We start from the raw sequence: 23,531 nt of genomic DNA, 5'->3' as shown, positions 1-23,531 counted from the left end.
TCGCATCAACAGAGGATATATTCCTCCTGCTTTAATGAAGCTACTCACATTCATTAAGCACATGCTAAAGTACCTTACAAAACTGGTTCCTGAATAAAATCTACACTGGGATGAAGTAGCATGTGGTACTCTGCCAATGTAGAATGGCAGGTATTAGACACTTCAGATCAAGGACTAACAAGTGGTGTGAGCACAGTGGTCTTGCTGATAGAGCATGAGGCAGAAAAAAAAAAATCTGTATTTCAGACAGCAATTGAGTTCAGTTTCATATTAAAAAGTCACCAAACTTTCAGAATGTAATTCTGTCATCTATAGTAGCTTTCCTTATGGTAAGGTCAGTCAGGTATAAGAAGGAAGGGGCAGATTTGGATATTTGTACTGGATGATTAATAGCTTTATGTAAGGTTGATTAGTGATCTAATAGACATGTGAATGCTTCAGGATCAAAGTCAAAACACATTTGGGTGCTTATCAGAGATACTGAGTGGACAGTCATGTCTGGGCCTCTCAATTCAGTAAGCATCTTGGACAAGTTGTACACTTTCAAAGAATTTCTCAGTTCAAGTGATTAGAACTGTTCTATGAAAAACCATGGCATTATTATTAATTTTGGAAGATAAACTTACAGCTTCTTTCTCTTTCTCAGGTAATCTGGTTTATGCCGCATTGCAGATGTCAGTAGACTCACAAATGGACCTGCCTGAAGAAATTCAGCATCCATATACAAAATTTTCTGAATGGAAATTCAAACTCTTTAAAGTGAGACCATTTAAAAAAACACCTTCTGATAACAGCCAGCACATAAACAAAGATCAGGCAAAAGAGATTGCTTCTTCATACAAAAAAGTTATACTGCATAAAGATGAAACAGTGCCAAAAGGTGAAAAGATGGACTTAATGGGCAATAGGCAGGCACTTGAGAAAGATGACATGAAAACACAAGACAATGAAGCTCATCAGAACAATCTGAGGCAACTTTGCCGTATCTGTGGAGTTTCACTTCAAACTGGTTGTTACAAGAGAACTCATCCAGTGCATGGGCCAGTGGATGATGAAACTCTGTGCCTTCTGAGAAAGAAAGAGAAAAAAGCAACCTCTTGGCCAGATCTTATTGCTAAGGTTTTTAAGATTGATGTGCGAGGGGATGTTGATACTATCCATCCCACTAGATTTTGTCACAACTGCTGGAGTATTATCCATAGGAAATTCAGTAATACTCCATGTGAAGTATATTTTCCCAGGAACAGCACAGTGGAGTGGCAACCCCACTCCCCAAAATGTGTTGTATGCCACACTACCAGTCGGGGAGTTAAGAGGAAAAGCCAGCCACCCAGTATACAACATGACAAACGTGTGAAGACCCTTGCAGAATGTGCTCAAATAAGCAGAGGTGTAAAGAACCAAGCACAGATAAACAACAAAAATGTAATGAAAGAGAGAATCAATTGCAAGAACATACATCTCAGCACCAAGCTGCTTGCAGTTGATTACCCAGTAGATTTCATTAAATCCATCTCTTGCCAGATCTGTGAGCATATTTTGGCAGATCCAGTGGAAACAACATGTAGGCACTTGTTTTGCAGAACTTGCATCCTTAAATGTATCAAGGTTATGGGCAGCTATTGCCCCTCCTGCTGGTATCCTTGCTTTCCTACTGATCTGGTAACCCCAGTCAAATCCTTCCTAAACATTCTTGCTAACTTGGGTATAAGATGCCCTGTAAAGGAATGTGATGAAGAGATCTTGCATGGAAAATACAGCCAACACCTCTCCAGCCACAAGGAGATGAAAGATAGAGAGCTCTACAGCCACATCAATAAAGGTGGCCGGCCAAGGCAGCATCTCTTGTCTTTGACAAGGAGAGCTCAGAAACATCGTCTGAGAGAACTGAAACGTCAAGTCAAGGCTTTTGCTGAGAAAGAAGAGGGCGGTGACATAAAGGCTGTATGTATGACTTTGTTCCTGCTAGCTTTAAGAGCTAAAAATGAACACAAACAAGCAGATGAATTGGAGGCTATAATGCAAGGGAGGGGATCTGGACTTCACCCTGCTGTCTGCCTGGCAATCCGAGTCAACACATTTCTCAGCTGTAGCCAATATCATAAAATGTATAGAACGGTAAAAGCTGTCACTGGGAGGCAGATCTTCCAACCTTTGCATGCTCTTCGCACAGCTGAGAAAGCCCTCCTACCGGGTTATCATCCATTCGAATGGAAACCTCCCTTGAAAAATGTATCCACTAATACAGAAGTAGGAATTATAGATGGACTATCAGGATTGTCAGTCTCAATTGATGACTACCCAGTAGACACAATTGCAAAGAGATTCCGATATGATGCAGCCTTGGTTTGTGCTTTAAAAGACATGGAGGAGGAGATCTTGGAAGGCATGAAAGCAAAAAACCTGGATGACTATTTGAACGGTCCTTTCACTGTGGTAGTAAAAGAGTCCTGTGATGGAATGGGAGATGTCAGCGAGAAGCATGGAAGTGGGCCTGCTGTCCCAGAGAAGGCTGTTCGCTTTTCTTTCACAATCATGAACATTGCTATAGCACATGGGGATGAAATCAAGAGGATCTTTGAAGAAGCAAAGCCCAATTCAGAGTTGTGTTGCAAGCCCTTGTGCCTTATGCTGGCTGACGAATCAGATCATGAAACTCTGACAGCCATCTTGAGCCCCCTCATAGCAGAAAGAGAGGCTATGAAAAACAGTGAACTACTGCTTGAAATGGGAGGCATCCTGAGAACATTCAAATTCATCTTTAGGGGTACAGGATATGATGAGAAACTTGTGCGGGAAGTGGAAGGGCTGGAAGCTTCAGGTTCCACTTACATTTGTACCCTGTGTGATGCAACCCGTCTGGAGGCGTCCCAGAATTTGGTCTTACACTCCATAACCAGGAGCCATGCTGAAAATCTGGAGAGATATGAAATATGGAGGTCCAATCCATATCATGAATCTGTTGATGAGCTCCGTGACAGAGTGAAGGGTGTTTCAGCCAAACCTTTTATTGAGACTGTTCCCTCCATAGATGCATTGCACTGCGACATTGGCAATGCAACAGAATTCTACAGGATTTTCCAGATGGAGATCGGTGAAGTTTACAAGAATCCTGATGCATCTAAAGAGGAGCGGAAGAGGTGGCAGCTGACTCTTGACAAACACCTCAGGAAGAAGATGAACCTGAAGCCTATGATGAGGATGAGTGGAAATTTTGCTAGAAAGCTCATGTCCAAAGAGACAGTAGAGGCAGTATGTGAATTAATAAAGTGTGAGGAAAGGCATGAAGCCCTAAAAGAATTAATGGACCTTTATCTGAAGATGAAGCCAGTGTGGCGATCTTCATGCCCTGCCAAGGAGTGTCCAGAATTGCTGTGCCAGTATAGCTACAATTCACAGAGTTTTGCTGAGCTCCTGTCTACAAAGTTCAAGTACAGATATGAAGGCAAGATTACAAATTATTTCCACAAAACCCTTGCTCATGTTCCTGAAATAATTGAAAGAGATGGGTCCATTGGGGCCTGGGCAAGTGAAGGAAATGAGTCTGGAAACAAACTATTCAGGAGGTTCCGAAAAATGAATGCCAGGCAGTCTAAATGCTATGAGATGGAGGACGTCTTGAAACATCACTGGTTATATACCTCCAAGTACCTCCAGAAGTTCATGAATGCTCATAAAACATTAAAAAGCCAGGGCTTCACCATTGATCCAGAGGAAAGTTTAGGTGGCTCCTTGCCATTGGAGGTATCAGAAAGCAATGATTCAGCAGAACTCTAAATGTAGAGTGCATTTGGTATTGAGTTTGTGATGGTGTCTTCCTGCAAGTAGGCAGCTTCTTTTGCAGGCCTGTAGAGATACAGGGAAGTCTGAAATGACCACTTTTACATTTCCTGTTAAATGTGCTGAGTGGAGTTTAATAAACACCATGTCTGTCAGGAGTTTCCAAGAGGCAATGCAGTGATGCATTTACCAGTTGTTATGTGAGATGAAAGCAGAAACAAATTGCAAAGAAGGGTCTTCAGTATATTTTGGTCTTATTTGTGAGAAAGCAAAAGTAAACAAGGTTTTATATAAAGTAGTATTTTGGAATGAATATGATTCTGGAGAGTTATGACAGTTCCTGCAAACAGAAGCATGGCTATTTGTTCTGTTTGTCTTACTTTTTTAGAGGGTTTGATTATTTTATTGACAGTCCTTTGGCTTTTTAAAGTAAAGATTCATCAGTGAGACACTTGGGTAAGTGTTTTGGGACAAAGTTCAGTTATTTTTTTATAAAATACTTACTAAAGAGGCAAACTTTGATCTCACAAGCTCTAAAAAAATATTTTTAACATTTATATTGTAGTACTTCTTAGGAGCACATAGTGGTATCAACATGCTAATTTACTATAGGGAGATATAGGAAAGGTAGTTGGAACTTTTAAATTATATTTTTATTGTAGTCTGTTTACTCTAAAATGTAAACTTGTGCTCTTAAAACAGGACTTAGAGTGCCATATGGTTATCTCACTATACAAAGTACATTCAAGCTCTGCTATGTAGCTTGTTGCTTCATAAACATTTTAGATTTCTATGGTAACTTCAGTATATAGTACAATATGTATTAGTAGAGTTTTATTGGGTGAATTCTTGGCCTCACTGAAGTCACCAGTAAATAATAATTAATACCAGCAGGCCCACAGTTTCGACAAGTCACTTAGCACACCCATTTCTCGAGAGACAGATATTACCTTGATCAGATACATGGCAGTGTTCTGATCATCTTCTCTATTAGGATATTTCACTGACTGCTGCTGATATGTTCCAACTGTATCCAATAACAAGCTTTTTCAAGCCTGGGACAGACCACACTCACAGTCTTATTTTCCAAATCTGTAAAAGAAGAATTACATTTATTAACCTCAAAGCTGCTTCGCATGCAAGATTAGTAAAAAAGCAATGAACTGTCTTGAAATTACTGCACACTGTATTTTATATTATTACAGCAATATTTAGTTGGCATTCCTTTGTATTATAGTAGATGATTAGATGAACCATTTTGTTTGTGGATTCTTTTAGATCCATATGAATATACTAAATACCACTTCAGAAGTATATTCATATACTAAAATTATATTATTTTAATTCAATGACATGTTCATGAAATATACTGAAAAGTACCTGAGATGCCCTAAAATCCTCTAGCGTTTCAGATTTGCACCTATAGCTAGGGCATTACTGTATTTGCAGTAATATTACTGAAACTAGATTAAATGCTGAAACAATCAAAAGATGGATCTGAAAGAATCCACTTTTTATTTTTACGTGGCAGAAGCTGGTTTGTGAGTGTAAGTGAACAACAAACTTAAGGAATTAATGGTCTGATGTTTGTTTAGTAGCATCTTGTTCATGTTATTTACTATACCTTTGAGGGTCTGGTATTTACCATTTATGGGCAATGAAAAAGTAGATTCAAGCATTAGTAATTAGTACAAATAGTTTCATCCTGATTATGTCTTTCTTTCAATTTTATTAATTAAAATACTAATCTTTAAAGTATTTTGTAATTTAGGATAATGTTTTAATATGGTTTCTTTAAACATAGTTTAACATTATGTCAAAATTTGCAGTTGGAAACAATGCCTTTTACTTAAAACATTTAATTTTCTAAGCAGTCATAAGGACTGCAGTGTCTTTTGTATGGTGGACCATTTGCATCTACTGAGTGTTCCTTTCTAGATTTTTTTTTTAATTATTTGAATAGAACAAGTATTTCTCATAGAGCATAAATACGTTTACATAAGCATCATTCCTTACGAAGAAATGCAGACAATGTGTTTTCCAGGGAGTATAAATATCAGGTACAAAGTGCACCCTTTAGCAGTAAATGCAGATGGGGGATATGTGCTCTTACCAGCTGAGAAATGCTGCTCTAGACCATTGGCAAATGACTAAAGCAATGTTGGAAGCTTGCCTCACTGTTGATTTCTTATTTTTATTTTTCAAGGGCATCTTTCATTATCCCATAGCCTAGAAGGTTACACCTCTTCTGTCACCCTCCTCCCTTTTTGTGAAATAGTTATTTAGCCTCTGATCATTTCAGACATCTGATTTACGAGCAGAACATAGGCAATTGTTGCTGCACCACTGGACATGGAGGGCTGTGACACCCAGCAGGCACAAGAAAGAAAGGGTGGATGCCTTCATCTTCAGCCTTCATCTTCAAACCAGACCTTCTCCTGCTACAGCTATCAGCTGAGCACTGCTGGCAACTGCTTATGTTCTTGTAGCCCAACCACAGGCAAAATAAAATGTTAAGAGCTTAAATCAGTAGGAATAAAAGAATCACAGAAAGGCTGGTGCTGGAAGTGACCTCTGGAAATCATATAGTCCAACCCACCTGCTAAAGCAGGTTCACCTAGAGTAGATTGCATGGAAATGTGTCCAGGCGGGTTTTGAATGTCTCCAGAGAAGGAGACTCTCCAACCTCTCTGGGCAACCTGTTCCTGTGCTTTGTCACCCTCAAAGTAAAGAAGTTTCTCCTCATGTTTATATGGAACCTCCTACATTTCAGTCTGTGCCTGTTGCCCCTCATCCTATCATTGGGCAACACTGAAAAGAGTCTGGTCCCATCTTCTTGACACCCACCCTTCAGGTATTTATAGGCATTGATAAGATCCCCTCTCTGCCTTTTGCAGGCTGAACAGACCCAGCTCTCTCAGTCTCTCCTCATAAGAAGGATGCTCCAGACCCTTAATCATCTTCGTAGCTTTCCACTGGACTCCCTCCAGTTGTTCTTTGTCCTTCTTAAACTGAGGAGCCCAGAACTGGATACGGTACTCCAGATGTGGTCTCACCAGAGCACCGTAGAGGGGGAGAATGAAGACTGCATTTTATTTGCCCTTTGGACTGGTCAAAGAGTGCACAGGTACTAGTGCTTTTAGCCACAACACCTGGATCTCCTGGAATAGTGTGTCCATAGATGTGGTAGATGCCACATCCCTGGAAACATTCAAGTTCAGGTTGGATGTGACTCTGAGCAACCTGATCTAGTTGAAGATGTCCCTGCTCATTGCAGAGAGGTTGGACAGGATGACCTTTGAAAGTCCCTTCCAACCCAAACTATTCTATGATTCTGTATAGTTTGTATTTTTGCTTGGCATTTATTTCATTATGCAAATAGTTGCTCACTTTTTTCTCTGCATGTATATTTCAGACAACTGTATTACTTTATGTTTTATCCTTGACTGTGCTTGAATAACCCAGGGCCAAGTTTAACAATCTTGACTCACCTCATGGTGATTTTCACTCAATTTAAGTGGTATATACAGTTTTTGCTGCCTTTTGCACAGGGATGAGTTTCACTCCCAAGTAATCCAGACCCATTAATTGCAATACATATGTGCCACTGGAGTGACAGACCAGACTTTTTTCATTTTGCACATGTAATTTCAGTGGCTCTGCTGAAATTTTTTAATTCCAAATTCACTTTAACAAGCTACTGATTTAACAGCAAGTGATTCATCTCACTGCCTTCAAAAAGGGTTGACTAACTTCCACCCATATATGTAAGATTTCTCAAGACAGGGCTTATATCCTGAGATAACCTGTCAGCCTGAACACAACCTGGATGGGGGCAAAGGAATGCAGTGGCACGTGAAAGTGTTCTTTTGTGAAATATCATTAAGCCATTAAGACACATTTCACATTCTACCAGTTCTGGGCAGGATAGCTGACACACAGATCCACTACTATTATTTTTAAATTTTATTTTCTTTCTTTACACTTGAATCTATTTCAATCTTCCTTTTCCCCATTGTTGACATCTGTAAATCAAGAGACTCTCTTTGAACTCATTAGAACAAACAGCACTAAAAGGGTAAGTACCTGCAAGTGAAGCTTTTGTAAACAGGGATAATAATGCTGCATGCACATAGCTATACATCAGAAGGCAAACAAATTCTGACTGCAGACAGGTGCATCATTTGCTTATGCAGTCTGTTATTAAGCTTTTTGATTTTGAAGAGACTTTAGAAAAATTGAGTCACTTTTATTTATAGTAGTCTTTCAAACCTTCAGTAATTCACGAGAAATAATTTTCTTGTTCTGGAATTATACTGACTGCAGTTTTTATAAATCACATTATATATCTTGTTTTGCTTGGTTTTATTCAAGCACTTTGTATTGTGAATTGCCATGTTATGAAACAATGTGAACTATAGTAAAAGCCATGATTCTGGTCTCACATAAATTTTTCCTCACAGGAATAATTCTATTGACTTAAAGCAAATCAGCTTTGACTTTTAGTCAGGTAGTTCAGAAACAAATTCTAGATATTTACAGCATCCTAATTTCTGACTACATGGAGTACTGTGCTTTGTATCACTACACAACTTCATAATTTTACTTTTTTTACTGTATTACAGTTTCTTAATTTATGAAACCTGTTTAAAATAAAGGTCTTGTAAATATTGACATTTCTGCCTTTGTATTTCTTACCTATTTTTCAACTATGCAGATCATTTAATGGTTACAGTCTTACGTTTCATTCAAATTGTGGATGCTTTTCATATTTAGGCTGTTCTAATACCCAGAGACAGCTGTGATTCCAGCCCTGTTCTGGAAGTCAGTAAATTAACACAAATGAAGACTACTCTGAGCCTCAGCAGTCCTTTTAGCATCTTTCCTTACAGGCAACTGTTTGACAGAAAACTAAACTAATTTAAAACCCATTTTATTTAGTCTGTAAATGGCTTTTGCTTCATTACCATGCCCACATGTGTTTAAAATCAGCCTTGCACTGTTATGTCTATGTTAATATGTTAAGCCTCTTTACTGGCTTCTGCCCATCCTTTGCATCAAATTTTGGCCCTTCATCATAAACTGAACTGCAAAGATTAGTTCCAATCTACCTTTAAATTCATGATTTGTAGCTTCCCTTTATTGCACTTCAGAAAACCTTTCTTCCCTGCAATGATATCTCAGGGTCAAAAGACTTACATAAACCAACTGGTTTGGATGGAATTAAAGATGAGCAAATTAAGCTACCTGATTTCTTTGTGCAATCAAGTAATTAGACATCTAATTGCTGGACTTTATATCACCAACTTAGTTATTTCAGCTGACCTTGAATAAAAAATGTTGGATGAAAACACAGAACCCATGTCAAACAAAAAAAAAAAAGCCTCAGAGATTTTCCTGGTAAATTAGGATGATTTAACTCCTTTATCCCTAAATCTATAATAACTGACTGAATTTTACTCTCCATGTATTCCTATTAGAATTGGGATCAGATTAAGCATTATGAGGCCTGTCACTGCTTTTCTTCAGAGTACTGCTTTAGGTGACCGAATATGGCATAATTTTCAAACATCCGACAAGCTGCAACTCTTAAGTATGGGAGCTTTTTTACCTTCTGCATCAAGCTTAATGTTGTCCATAATACAAAAAGACACATTAGAAAGGATTTAATTAGTACCTTTTCTAGTAGCATTGGGAGAGACATCAAGAAGTGCATTTTCAATGTGCAGCTCTTCCTCTGAAGATGAGCATTCTGAGCCAGTGTACAAAGGAATACACAATAACTACCACCTGAAGGAGGTCCTGCACACCTGTGGTAGTAGCCAGTGTCCTCTTCTTCCTGTATATGTGTATGTATTGAGAAATCTGAAGGTTTATAAGGTTATTGCCTTACTTTTTTAAAAGAAAGAATGGGCTTCATTATCACAATTTTCAAAGGCCAAGCAGATACATCAAACTGGAGTTTGATTTTCAGAGGCTGTTGCTCAAGCCTTCCCTAAAGTTAGTCTTGTTTGACGTGGGCTAAAATAGGAAACCAAATATGGAAGGAGCTATAGCCAGCAATCGTGAAAAAAAAAGAAGCCAGTAGTTTTGTCTTTAATACATTGAGTCTAGCAGTTAATAACATTACAGATTCCTTTTCAATTTGAATTCAATCTTTTCCTTTTGCTTTGGGCTTCTCATTGTATTATTTCCACTCCTTTCAATGGTCTGTTTCTACAATTAGTCACTGTCAACTATGACACATGCTTTAGTGCTGCCACTGAAGACTGTGTTGTGCCTTTCCTGTAGATTAATCAGGCACTTCAGGGTCCAAGCACCTTTCAGGAGCAGTTAAATCCATTATTATTCTCATAAAGTTGGTAAAAACAACATAGTGTTTCTAAAATATAGCTGGGAAACATGATGCTGCTTGTTGTGGTTACAAAACACACAGGTCAGTTGGACACAGATACAATAGACATTTACTTCTGCACTCAAATCTACTTCATTTTATCTTCTAATTCTAACCTGCCTGATGAGGAAACATCTCATATTGATTAGTTGGTTTTGAGACAAGCAATGCTCTAACAAGTACATGACTCAAAAGTGTCAACAGAATTATCAGGGTTGATTCTGCAGTCTTGAACACTATGTCAAGTGTCTTCTTTACAGGCTGATGTTCATATATATCTCTTTATGTTTGAGTCCTTTGGAATATGATATTTTACTTTGACTTCCTTCTTCTGCAGTGGCTACAGCCTCTGAGCTGTGATTAATGCTGCTTGTACTGCCCTTCACTATGAGGCTGGGATATGGTTTGACCTAACAATTTCTCCCACTTACACAAATAAGTCATGCATTTTAAAAAAACACAGCTCAAGCATACGATACATTAACATTATGGGTCTGATAAGGCAGATTGTAATGCCTGACTGTGAATTGCCTTTTTCATAGCCACAGCCTTAAAGAAGAGAACAACTCGGATAAGAATTGAAAGGGGCTGCAACATGTTCTTGTGCTTACTGCGTACTGAGTGTACCTGCCCTCGGCTCATAGGAGCTCAGGGAGTCCCTGCAGCTTCAGGAGTCAGTTCTGCAAACTCAAGAGATACTGCAACAACATACGGTAACCACACCACCAGAGCCTCAGCCATCAGGCTTTATCTCAGGTTGAATGTCACTTTTGCTAGGCCAGTATCAAGCTTTCCCTTTGGAAAACATTTCCACCATTTTATTTGTCTGTACTATCAGACAAATTTGTCACGCAATGTGGGCTCTGAGGAATTTGATATAATGATAGTAACTGGGAGAAGTAACAGGCAAAAACACGATTGGGCATTGCCAGAGAGTTCAGTAATTGTGGGCAGTCTTGTTCTTGTTAAATGGTGAAGGGGCAGGGAGTGGAGCTTTTTTGTGAGAGCATATTGTCTCCCTTTGCTAGTATTGTGATGATGTGGCTTTAATTTTTGTGTGTGTGGTGTGGTTTTTTTTTTTTTCTTTGGTTAATGTAAATGAAGTGTATGAAGAGTGTGTGATAAATATATATTTTAATGACAATTCAGCTGAGTAAGACTTACAATTAACCTACAAAAGACATTAACTATTGAATTTCATCAGTTTGAAGGGACTTTATATGGGCATTATATTAATTTATTCCTTTGAAAAACATATAGCACTATATACTCTGAGCTTAAGTAAAGTAGCATGACAAAGGAAACAGGAAGTTGGCATTGAACTCTATGAATTTATAGCAATATCAAGCTGGTGAGAGGGGAGTCAAGGTGAGATACTTCCCATTTATAAGCTCTGCCTAAACTATAGCCTCTCTCAGCACACGAAAAGCTTGGAAATAGAAAATTTCTATGGTTGCCCTTTATCTGCTGTTGACTTAGTTGTGAAGGTTTTAAGAGGAGTACTGTGCATACCTGTCTGTGTTGACAGGAATACTCTGCTACACATGCTACACATACAGTATAAAAGAGTGGCTGCTCAGGGTCTGCACACAGCGATCAAATGGCTGACAGCTGCTCCTGGTTTTCTTTTTTATTCAGGGGTCTGCCATGAGACCTGGACTGTGAGTACTGAGCTATTATCACCGCTCACAAATGTTGAGCTGATTTTTTAAAAATACATTTGGAACGGTAATAGAAATAAAAAAATAAAGTCAAGAATTATGAGGTTTTACAAATAGTCAATAAAAGAATCCACGAAAAAGCCAGTAATCTCTTGGGCTATTCAACCTCGACAACGTCCTTTTCACCCTGAATCCAATATTCTCGTTGTCCTTTGAGCAGCCAGTTGCATTTGTTTCCACTCTCAAAATGCTCCACTGTCTCAACCAGTCACTCCGAGCTACAGCTTTCACTTCTAAGCTTTCACACTCTACACAGTCACCCTGGGAGAGCAGAGAAAGAAATGCATAGTGCAGGACCTGGAGTAAATGATCGAAGTCCTGTTCTTCAGAAGAAACAACTTCTGAAGTCAGTGGGAGCTCACAGCATGGGGTGGCTGTGAAGCTAGACCCCTTATCAGAATTCAGGTGGACCTCCCAAGCACACATGCTGTCCTTTTGTAGAATTTGGGATTTATAGTGTTTTATTTACCCTGTATGCGAAAAAAAAAGGCAGTAATTTTTATCATAAACTTTATTAGCTCACTAAATTTTTAAATATACAAACAAGTTGTTGAGCACAGTGGTTTAAAAAAACAATTTGATTTTTGCTATGATACTCCACAACTGTAGCCAAAACTGACATGCAATCATTCAGTACCTCTCAACATCAAAAATTAATTATCCAGAATTAAATGCTCTATATGTAAACTTTCTATAATGGAAGTCCACAAAGAAAACTGACCTTCAGCACCTGAATAGTTCATTATTTCTGACACAAGGGACTTTAGCCACCACTTCAATTTAAAAACAGAGTAATTAGACTAATTTTATTTCATTATAGCAACATAAAATTGGAGTAATAATAAATTAGGCCAAATATTTATAGAACTACTCACTAAATTAAAAAAATAAAAAGGGTAATATCCTGCTCTTTATGGACACATGCTAACACCACTGAGTACATGGGATAATGTCTTATACTACTGGCAGTTCCATTAACCTCTCTGGGGATAACTGAGGAGTAAGTTATGGCATAAAATATAGCACAAAGTTACCAGTATCTGGCTATGTGTCTGCACAATGCCCCCTATGACGGGGTTCCTATCTGGATGTTACAAAACTACACATAAGAGACAAAATAAATTCATGAACTTTGAAATGTAACTGAAATATTGACATAATTGAAATCAATTGACTAGAAATATCTGTTTGAGCTTCAATATCCCATTCTGTTTCAACCATTACTAGCTGTCTTTGAATGTGAATTTACCTCTTCCCAGGTGAATACAAATCAGCAGCATAAATCTATTCAAACAATCTCCGAAGAAACGACTTTTTCATGGGTGCTGTTAACTTCATAATTGATTTTCTGCGCAATGGTTTCATAGGTTGCTTTTTTGGGTGCACCACTTTTTTGGGAGTTTGTAGCCCTTTATTAAGGTCAACATGCTCATTGCAGAAGTACTTGACATTTGACTCTGAGAGATGTAGGAGCATGCTCTCTGAGAGATCCATACATTGTGCGTGGACCCAGTGGCCAGCCCTGCTGGAACACAGGATCATTGCAGGCTTGTTGAGTTCTGTTGAATAGAAAGGGACCCAGGTGTTGATGTCAATATTGCAACTGGCAGAGCAGGTGATCCAGTAGCCTGTTTCTGATTCATCTTCTTCATCATCTTCATTGTAAGTGTCAGTATCATCAACATCAAAGCTATTGGCCTCAGCACTAAAACAAAACTCTTCTGAATCTTCAAATGGAGTGGAGTCTCCAGGGTCTTCAGTTGACGTCTGACTGCAAATTTGTGCTGTCAGTTCTTCCTCCTTGTCCTTTTCTGCTCCTTTGCATCTCAAAATGTAGAAGTAGTTTGCATCTGAGATGAACTGTTTGTTGGCCCCTGGAATGCCCAGCAATACAGACCCTTTGCCCATATCACAGCCAAACCACATCCTGCAATGTTTAATATCTGGTGTCCAGTCTGGGTTGGCCCTTTTAACAATCTCTATCTTATTATCTTCCAGAACTATGGTGTTACACACCAACCGTTTCTGGTTGTCAGACTGGTACCCGCCGACAAGGACAAATTCATCATCACTGGTTTGAGTCACTATAGCACTTGACACAGATATCCCTCCCGGCAAGATGGTGCAGGTCACAGCTGGGCTGCCCAGTGGGAGATCAACTTTTAGCTTGTACAAGCTAGGCAATCTCGTGTTATTTTGAAGTGAATGGCCTCCCAAAATGTAGACTGTATCATTTCTGGCAAGTGAAACGTGGAAAGCAAATCCGTCTTGAAGCTCTGGAAGTATGTATGATGTACAGCATCCAAACTCAAAATCAATGAGAAACACAGATGGCAAACAGTCAACTACACTGTTCCATTTTTCAGTGGTTCTTTGTGCCAGAGGAGTATATGATCTCCCTCCAAATACAACGCTTATGCTTTTTCCCCGGCTATGAACTACATTAATTGTATGGCCATATCTAGCTTCAGGGACATCTCCACCCAAGTCTTTCTCAATGCATTGGAACGTGGTTTTCTTGCTATTTTTGCTTACCAGACTTATAACATAAAGCTTATCAGAAAGGTCATTGTTAGGTGTTTTCCCACCGTGAATGATATACTGGTACTCATCAGGCTCTGCATTGCCTCTGTGTGTGCAAAGAGCAGGATAGCGCAGAGGGGGGAGGTAACAGGAATCTTTAGAGAAGAAGGCAGGTTTCAGTTTGAGCTCATTCTGTTTTATATCAAGGAGGAAAACACCAGTGGGACAGGATCTCTTTGGCCATCCTTTCTGTCCAAAAAAGAAAACATCCCCATGAAAATTCAGGAGAGAGAAGCCTGGCTGAAGCAAGGCCGAATTACTGACAGCTGATACCACCTGCAATGACATTTCATCTGCTGACTGGGCCATCCTGTGATCAATATCTGAGAAAGAAACACAAACGAAACAGATGAAACATGCTTTAGACCTTATGAGAGTTGCTAACAGTACTTGAACAAATCGTATTAAAGTTGTATTTCAGTTCACACTTTGAGACCCAAAAAGAGATAATTTTCTGCAGCTCAAGACGTGAATCAAGCAAGAGCTGTGTACCAGTGCCGCGGGATTTTGTACCAATTTTTGCCTCTTAGCCAGTAAAACCTGAACATTTGAGTCTGCGCTGGGGCGACCTCCCAGCTCCGGGCCCGGCAACTCCCACGGAAATGGCGGCCCCGCCGCCTGCTGGGGCCCGTAGTTCGCGCTGGGTGCGTCGGCGCGGCCTGGCCCGGCGCGGTGGGGAGTTTCCTGGACGTCGCTCCGGTGTGAGGAGGCGGGAGTGGAGGGATTAGCGGTCAGGCTGCGGGTGAGTGCAGCTATGGGGTCGGGGCTGCCATCAGGCGAGTCTACTGGCGATGGGATTCGGCTCCCAGGCACCCGGGAGCGGAGGGATCAGCGCCGGGGTTGACACAAGGCAGGATGTTTCCTGCCCGTTTCTCGCCCCGAGGCGGCTGGGCCGTCCGGGGTTTCCGGCCTGGTGCGCTGGAGCCGCCCGGGGGCCGCAGTCCGCCTCAGCACGCATGGCGGGATCTGCAGAGAAGGGGCGCGGATCCCACGGCCCCTGGGGGCCTGCCGGGAGGCAGCCACCTGCCTGCGCCTCGCTCCGTCCTTGGAGGCGCCTGCCTGAGGGGCTCGCTTGCTCCCCGAGAACGGCACTTGTGGGAAGGGTGGGCAGTTCCCCTCCCATCCAGGCCCCCGAGCCCGGCTTCTGGCCGGGAACACGCCGTCGTGCTCCGTAGTCAGTGAGCTGAAGTAGCTGAATGCAAACTTCAGTTGAACGTTTTGCAGGCTTACAAGGAAAACATCAAATTTGTTGAAGACGTTTAGGAGCAGTCGATGCCAGCTGTATTTCTAACCATGTATGTGTGGCTGAAGCAGCAGACGTAGGAGCTGTTAGTGCTGGGGTGAATCTCACACACTTGTGCTGCAGAACTCGCTGCTTGGGTTTATTGTGTGACTTGGGAGACTTGCTGCCAGCTGTTTTCATAATGTGATCAAATTCTCTATCTTTGATGTTTCCTGTCTGCTGATGCTTTTGTGAGTAGGTTTCAACAGGTATCCTCTACTTTTTTACCTGTTTGTTCGAAAATCTAAAAGATTTTGTGCAGTCAGCCTGGATAATTACACTGGCAAGAGCTTTGAAGAGCATAGACACCAGAGAGGGAAACAACTGCTTGGTTCCCTGGCACTGCCCTTTGATGATTGCAGAGTTGTGCCTTTTAGTAAATATCCAAGTTCACTGTCCCAGGCTTTGCCAAATCCCCAAAATTTAAAGATGTGACTAGCTTTCAAATACAATATTTGAAAAAAACCGAAAACTCTACATTTTAAAATATAATTCCGTGCTTTTAAATCTTTTGGAGTCATATTTTCCTTGCTCCTGCTTTGCATTTCCTATAACAACAAAACCAAGACACATAGGGTTTCTTTTTTAAGGAAGGATTGGTATCTTCTAGTTATATGACATCAAAACCTGCAGACTCTGGAACAAGATAATGTACAGTGAGAGTCACTGTAAAATCCCGGGGACTGGTGACACTGGCTACATGAAATTGCTCTCAGCTGGTGTTCTCATGCACCATAGGAACTGCTGTACCACATTCTTGTACTGTCTGCCTGCTCCACTTTCTAGTACGCAAACTGCTTTGCTAAAATATGGATTTGCCATTAAAAGCTTTCAAAGGTAGGTGAGCCTGGTCATATGTGCTTAGGCCAGAGCATTTTGGCAGAGTAGGCATAGCCACTGCTGAGTCTATTTTAAAAATAATCCATGGAATAGCTGTCTTTTAGCATGCTGTGGATTCATGCAAACGTCATGGTCAAGTTCTGTTCACTGTATAGCCAGTCCTAATGCCTCTGCCCAGAACGTGCTATATTTTCTGTATTTAGATGCCTTTTCAGAAGCACTGCACTGTAGGTGAAGTTCAGTTATGAGTTAAATAAATGAGCGAACCCTGTTCTGAGCATGTCAGTATACGCAACAGTTTTTGTTCTTATTATCTGCATGAGAAATATTTGCAACGTCATTTTACCTTCAGGTGATACACTATACAGGAATCTCTGCTGCTTGTTTCTTATAGCTATTCAAAAATGCTGTCATTAGAGGAGCTTGCACTAAGTTTGTTTTACTGCATTAGATCTCCTTTGTCTCTTCTTTCATATTGTGTGGTTACTTAGCATCTTTCCATAAGCACACCTCTTAAGTTAGTGTTCCAGATTGTAGCATTAGTGTTCTACATTTGACTACTTGTTTATACTTGAAGTCTTAACAAGACTATTAAAAATGGCTAACAGTTTAACTGAAATGTTAGTATTCATCTTATATCCTTCCATATACCTCAGGAATCTCCAAATATGACAACTGTTAGTGTCCACAATGTCACAAACTATTTCCCAAATATCAAGCAGTACTCAGTTCTGAAGAGTACTCTATCTGGAGAGACTGTTGTAGATACAGAGTGGAGAGAAGACCAATGAAAATGAGTCTGTGAGACTGATAGACACACAGAACTTACTGGTTAAACACATTGAAACACACTTAAACACATTTACTTCTTGTCATCCCTTAATATTTCTTGAACTTTACTTAAGCAAGCAGTTAATTAAGTAACATCTTAGATTCTCTGACAGAAGTAGCTCCTTAGGCACTTGCTGGAATTGCTCTGGCTTTTGAGATTGTTTCATGCTAATTATGGTGTGTTAATACAGCGTGGCTGATCTTTAACTATGCTGACCTCCACCATTATTCTTCCAACACCACTGATTCCTTTGGGCCAATGCTCATCTGACCCTGAGCAGCTTCAGGGAGTCTAAAAGGTTGAAATCTAACCTTATAACCAAAAAGTTTGAAGTTTTTTTGCGGCTTTATGCTCAAAACCATGTCACTGTGAAGTCAGATTAGTGTTAGTGCCACCATGGAGGGAAACAGTAAATGCCTTTACTGTGGTGCAGCACAAGATGAGGGGAAAAGACACTATGAGAAGTAAAGATACATAAATAGAGAAGGGTGGAATTACATAAACAATTACCAGTTGTGGTGGCTTTAGTCATGCTTCATCATATTTGGCTCCAAAGATTATACAATAAGTGAGAATCTCAGCATTACTTTTATAACCCCTGTTTTTCAGAAGTGAACTGTAGAGATCTGAGCTAGAACTCGGCTAACAGAAAAAAAACTAATATTCTTGTCTGAAATTTATGATTTTGAGCCTTTTTTTCAGATAATAAGCGTTTGTATGGCAACAAGAGATTACAAGGAATTCAGATTTAGATAGATTCGTTAAGAGATTTGTTTACAGAAAGAACAAATGAAGAAAGAAGGTTCTTTTTAAAAGCACTAGCTAATGTAATTTGAAATGTGCATATTATGGAAATAGATTGGGACATAGTTACAATTTTGTATGTGGAGTATTATTTCAGAAACTGTATTAAATGTTCACTGAGGAATATAGGATGAATGTATTTTAGAAACAAGGGGTAGGATTCAGGTGCCTAATATCAAGCAACATTTCATATGCCTTTGTATATTCTTCTTGTCTTCTAGCTTCTGCTATAGAAGGCAGCATGTCTCCCATAGGTCCTGTGTCCTAGGTCCTAGTAACTCTATGGTTTGTAAAATGTCACTAGATTAGTATATTTAGGCACTAAGTCACTCCCAAACTGTGTTTACTACTTATTGTTCTCTTTGACCCTCTGTAGTAATTGTTCACCTATGTGCTGTGCCTGTCACCCAGTTAGGCAGCAAATACATTTTAAGTAGGAGAACAAGGAGGAATTAGTCTTGTTGTTTAGTGTGACATTTCATATTAATATTTTTCTACATTAAAAAAATACCATATTCATAATAATTTCACAGTAATATAAACACTACCAAATAATGAATTATTTGATCCTACGAACTGTAGCAAACAGCACTGATGGGTCACTGAGAGAATGGATTGCAGAACAGCATGTAATCTTAGTTGATAAATGCTCATTGCTGATCATTAAATTCTGTCATTAGTTTGCAGTTATTTTTAACTTGGCATGAACACAGATAGCTATGTTAGAATTAAATTTATTCTGCAATATTGTATATTGGGTTTTTTTCTCTATCTGATCTGCAGTCTCTCCCTTTGCGGAATGAAAAAGCATACCCCTGAAAAGCAAGTGCTGGCTGTTCCGAAATTCTTCACAATCAAAATCATATCCAGACACACACAGAGCTTTTAAGTCCTCTGTAAATAGGCTTAAGGAAGGAAATCTTTCTACAGTATTTCTCAAAACATTCACTGAGTGTATCAACCAAGGTTGCTTTGGGCAAAACAATAAGTTAGACATACCTGGCTGATAGGGCCTTTTTGCGTCTCCTCTGAAATCTTTCTATGTAAGTGGGATTCAAATGTGAGCACTTTGGGGAATCTTCTCTGACAGCACAGGGTGCTTGTAGCATGGAGAGACAGCCTGATGGAGGGGAACCTATCTTCTTAATTTGCAGATGTGCTCCTGAGAACTCAGTCTACTGTGGCTAACTGACTGTGACGGTTGTTTTTTGTTTTGGTTTGGTTTGTTGTTTTTGTTTTTTTTTTTTTCTTTTTCCTTTCTTCAGATGGCACAACAAGAAACCCACCAGCCTCCAGAAGGTTTAACTCTTTGTAGTAGAACCAGACCAGAATAACAGTAGATGTTAGTTAGATTTTAAATGTCTGCAGTGTATGCTCCTTTGTAGTTTATTTTTCACATTGCTAAGCCTGTCCAGCTCATTATTTTTTTTGGAATTTTTTAGTGCTATTGGAATATAAAAATGTAATCTAAAGTAATTTTTGAGTTGAAAGAAAAATAATTTCAATTGCTAATGAAAGAAAACAACTCCTGCTGATAGGCGTAGTGTTGCTCTCCCCAGGAATGCTCCCCTGCAAGTAGGTCATGACATTGAAACAGAGCAGAGGAAAAGACAAATGCATGCAACTCAGTGAGTGAGGGCTGACTAAAAGTCCAATTTAAGGTCCACTGAAGTCATTATGGATGTCTTTTTTACTACTTCAGTGGCCCTCTGATTAGACCTTAAAAGACTAAAAAATTTTGTATCCTTCTGTGGCTTTTTTTCATCAGTTTCACAGGGCTTTTCTCAAAACAAAAAAAAATTAGACTCTGGAAAGTCCTCTGGGAACATATATCCTTTCAACAACTAGCAGTGCTGGGACATGAGAGTATAAGCCACTTCCACAACATAGCACAGCAAATGAACAGAAAAACCTGGAAAACAGTTCATTCTTTATATCTCACTTCTTTTGTTTTCCTGGAGCTACTTTACCCACTCCTGAGTTACAACATCTGCTGCACAGTATTTTAGAAATACCTCATCTTCCATTTCAAACTGCTGTGAGAAGTAGAAAGAGCTTGAAATGAAATTTGATCAGTATAGCAAAGCAAACATACTGAATGTTTGTGAAAATTGTCTTGAGACCTTGAATAACTGTAATGCAGATAGGATGTGGTGATGTTTCTCATGTGAAATACGGCAGCTCTAAGGAGCTGTGCCTTGTAGCATCCATATGGGCCTATTACTTCTGAAAGAAAGATGAAAGTAGACTGTACTACAGAGTTGAATGCTGAAGAACTTGACTTCACCCAACTTTAAGGGCATTCAGATCACATTTATTTCTGTTTTCAGTAGCGCCTAGACAATGTTTGACAGCTTCTTATCTGCGTGCTTGACACAGGCTGATTCTTGTTTGGGTCTGTGATCAAAGATCTACTGGCAAAGGAGACACAAATATTTAAGTGAAAAAATCCAATCGCGAATTGTGTCTTATTTAATATTTTACATTCATTTTATTCTCCTTCTGCCAATTGACATGCTTTATCTTTAGAAATTCTTTTTCCAGTTACTTTGGCTGAGAAGATGGAGAAATTAAAGTTTGTTGGCAACAGCATGTCAGTTTTAGATGAGAACATGGCCTGTCCAAGCTGGTCTTCTGTAACTGTCAGGGACAAACTGCTTTGGAGGAGGTGCAGGAAGTAGCTTCAAAATAATGTGTCTACGAGGTGGGAAAATCATGTTCAGAACTGTGCAGGTCATAGCAAGAATATCTAGGATTTGCATCCTGAATTTATTTGGCAGACAACCCATGCAGAAATGAATAAATAGACTATCCTTCACAATTTTTGTTTTAATAACATTGACATAGGCAGTATGTTTTCAATTTTCTGTCTCATCTAAAAACATCAGTAAACAGTATTTAACATGTGAGGGACAGGGCTTTATTTGGAGTCCTCATCTAAAACAGTTGATTGAATCCAGCAGTGCTTTGACTATCAAATCCAGGACGATTGCACTCCAGTGTGCAGTGGCTACTCCTGTCATAGGCCTTCAGGTGCTCTTTAGAGGGAGCAGTGCTGTTGAAGCCATTGGAAATTTGTTAAAAAAAACTCTACTCATGTATAGGACTGCCATAATAGCTCTGAAATCAAACTGGATCAGTGTGCTTGCTTGCAATTAGAGCCCTTATATACATATATTTCCCTTAAGAGCTCATGGAAGCTAGGCACAAGAGGCACATGTTTTTGACCATTGCGAAGGTTGTCTCTGAGGCTCAGTAATGCGCTTATGCAACCAAATGCAGCTCCCATTCACACAAATTGCTGATGCCCTTAAGGCCTCCTGTTGAAGGCAGTGGCAAACATCCAGTTGATTTAAACAGAATTAGCTGTTGCAGATTACATTGAATTGAGAGATGCTGCAAGAAACCTCATCTGAAAGTTTTTGTCCTTTGTAATTGGAACTTGTTCTTTTAGTTTGTTCCCATAGTTCAGTTGACCCACACCTGCTTGGGGCCAGAGCTTGCTGCCATCAGGTTTACTCCAGGAGCTCTACCTCCCTGCAGGTGGTGGGTAGTGGGGAGGAGGAGGGAGAAAAGTAGAGCAGGACAGTAGAGCAGGGAGGGCTTTTTTTTGCAACTGTAGTTTTGCAGCTGTCTAGACAAGAAGGAAACAGTTGTCTGTGTTCTGGAAGGTGGGTAACATTCCTGTGCTGCCCCACTGAAAATGTTTTATGTCTTTCTTGGGGCAGAAACTCCCAGACTCACTTCTTTTACTTGGCCCACTTTTGAAGTGCCATCCTGGGATAGTGGACAGTCCATAGCTAGCCACAAACATTTATTAAGGACAGGCTTGAGTTCCAGATTTGCATGCCTCTGCACCTTGAACACTGATGAGAGAGGTGATTGTCTCGCCCTATTCTGCTCTGGTACGACCTCACAGGGAGTACTGTGTGCAGTTTTGGACACCACACTATGAAAAGGATATAAAGCTACTGGAGTGCCCAGAAGAGGGCCACAAATTTGTTGAAGGGTTTAAAGGGGAAGCTGTATGAGGAGTGGCTAAAGTCACTTGGTTTGTTCAGCCTGGAGAAGAGGAGACTGAAGGGAGACCTCATTGCTGTCTACAGCTTCCTCACAAGGGGAGGAGGAGGGGCAGGCGTTGTTCTCTTCTCTGTGGTGACCAGTGATAGGACCCAAGGGAATGTCAGGAATATGTGCCAGGAGAGGTTTAGGTTGGACATTAGGAAAAGGCTCTTCACCCAGAGGGCGGTGGAGCACTGGAAAAGGCTCCCCAGGGAGGTCGTCATGGCCCCAAGCGTGACAGTGTTCAAGAGGAGACTGGACAACACCCTGAGACCTATGGTGTGGTGTGACATGTGTGGTTACTGTGCTAGCTCTATAGCAAACAAAGATAAAGCACTGTCCAGCAGTAACAGATTATGATATGTAAAAATAATGTATTTGTGTTCAATCTGATTTGTGCAGACAGTAGTTATAAAATCTTGACATCAGCTGTATCTAGTGACGTTTTCCATGAACCTCTGAATATCCCTGTTTTTATTGAGAATGACTTTTAGGAGAGCAAATTCATAGTGTGGACACCTGACTTTAGCTTATTCCAGAAACACTAGGGAAGTATTTTTTTTTTTACAGAAAAATAAAATTATGTGAGGTTTTAGTGAATTTGTAGAAAGGATTAGCTTATTGTTGCTTCCATTTAAAATTCAGAATCTTGATTTTTCTTTCTTTGCCTGTGTTATATTTAAAAGAAACACAATAAAGCATTTAAAAATGCACCATAAAACAGGAAGCCTATATTCCACCACATTTTCTCTTTAATACAACTAATAACTGCATAATCGAAATCATGCTAATACTCACTTGCCCTGCCTTTGTGATTCAGTACAGAGATTTCTGGTTTGGCTTAAACTGCTGGGAAGAAGACTACATTTTAAGAAATAAAATTGATTTTGCACAATTTGGATGAATGAGCAGGAGTGAAATGCAAAAGTAAGAAAGTATAGTTGCTGCTTGAATGCATCACATAGTGGTATTTGACTCTAACTATCCAGGGCCAGCATGGGGAAGGGGCCAAATATCCTTGCCGTACTTTCTTTGAAACCTCCAAGTTAGTTTGATGACTTTTGGGAAAAAGAAGATAAGGTTTTTATTTCAGTAGTAGTTACTCTCTGGCAGAACAATGCAGCCCTTTCATTCTAGAGGTATGATTGTATCCAGTTCATAAATTGTGGATGATTCCAATCCATTGTTGTACATTTTTTTCTTTTTTTCATAGAGTCATAGAATCATACAATA

The 23,531-nt window shown here is 39.8% G+C and overlaps 3 protein-coding genes across 9 annotated transcripts in view; 2 read left to right on the top strand and 1 right to left on the bottom strand.

The window, feature by feature from the left end:
- Positions 1-485: 485 nt before the first annotated feature.
- On the top strand, positions 486-8,605 carry RAG1 (recombination activating 1). The gene has a single exon (XM_005500242.3). It carries the CDS (start codon positions 592-594, stop codon positions 3,775-3,777), a length of 3,186 nt encoding a protein of 1,061 aa, XP_005500299.3. The 5' UTR covers positions 486-591; the 3' UTR covers positions 3,778-8,605.
- An 826-nt stretch (positions 8,606-9,431) lies between these two features.
- The window catches only part of RAG2 (recombination activating 2), a 40,638-nt gene continuing 26,538 nt past the window's right edge, over positions 9,432-23,531 (bottom strand). The window contains exons 1-2 of one of the 2 annotated variants that reach the window (XM_065064835.1): positions 19,236-20,620; positions 9,432-14,801 (exon numbers count right to left, since the gene is read on the bottom strand). In XM_065064835.1, the coding sequence (XP_064920907.1) occupies positions 13,180-14,787 (1,608 nt within the window). In that variant the 5' untranslated portion in view covers positions 14,788-14,801; positions 19,236-20,620 and the 3' untranslated portion in view covers positions 9,432-13,179. Of the gene's footprint in view, positions 14,802-19,235; positions 20,621-23,531 lie in introns of those variants that run through there. The other variant, XM_065064837.1, reaches the window with a different exon arrangement.
- Positions 15,046-23,531, top strand: part of IFTAP (intraflagellar transport associated protein) — a 58,999-nt gene continuing 50,513 nt past the window's right edge. For 2 of the 6 annotated variants that reach the window (XM_065064860.1, XM_065064859.1), the window contains exon 1: positions 15,046-15,220. The gene's annotated coding sequence lies outside the window, so the exon portion shown is untranslated. The remainder of the gene's footprint in view (positions 15,221-23,531) is intronic. The other 4 variants (XM_065064858.1, XM_065064857.1, XR_010473038.1 and 1 more) reach the window with 2 other exon arrangements.

This window comes from Columba livia, chromosome 5, assembly GCF_036013475.1.
Source record: "Columba livia isolate bColLiv1 breed racing homer chromosome 5, bColLiv1.pat.W.v2, whole genome shotgun sequence".
NCBI classification, from domain to species: domain Eukaryota; kingdom Metazoa; phylum Chordata; class Aves; order Columbiformes; family Columbidae; genus Columba; species Columba livia.
This window is presented reverse-complemented; position numbering and strand designations above follow the sequence as displayed.

Bases quoted from the DNA above. Each gene is read 5' to 3' on its own strand.
- RAG1 (XM_005500242.3), top strand. From the start codon at position 592: ATGGCATTATTATTAATTTTGGAAGATAAACTTACAGCTTCTTTCTCT.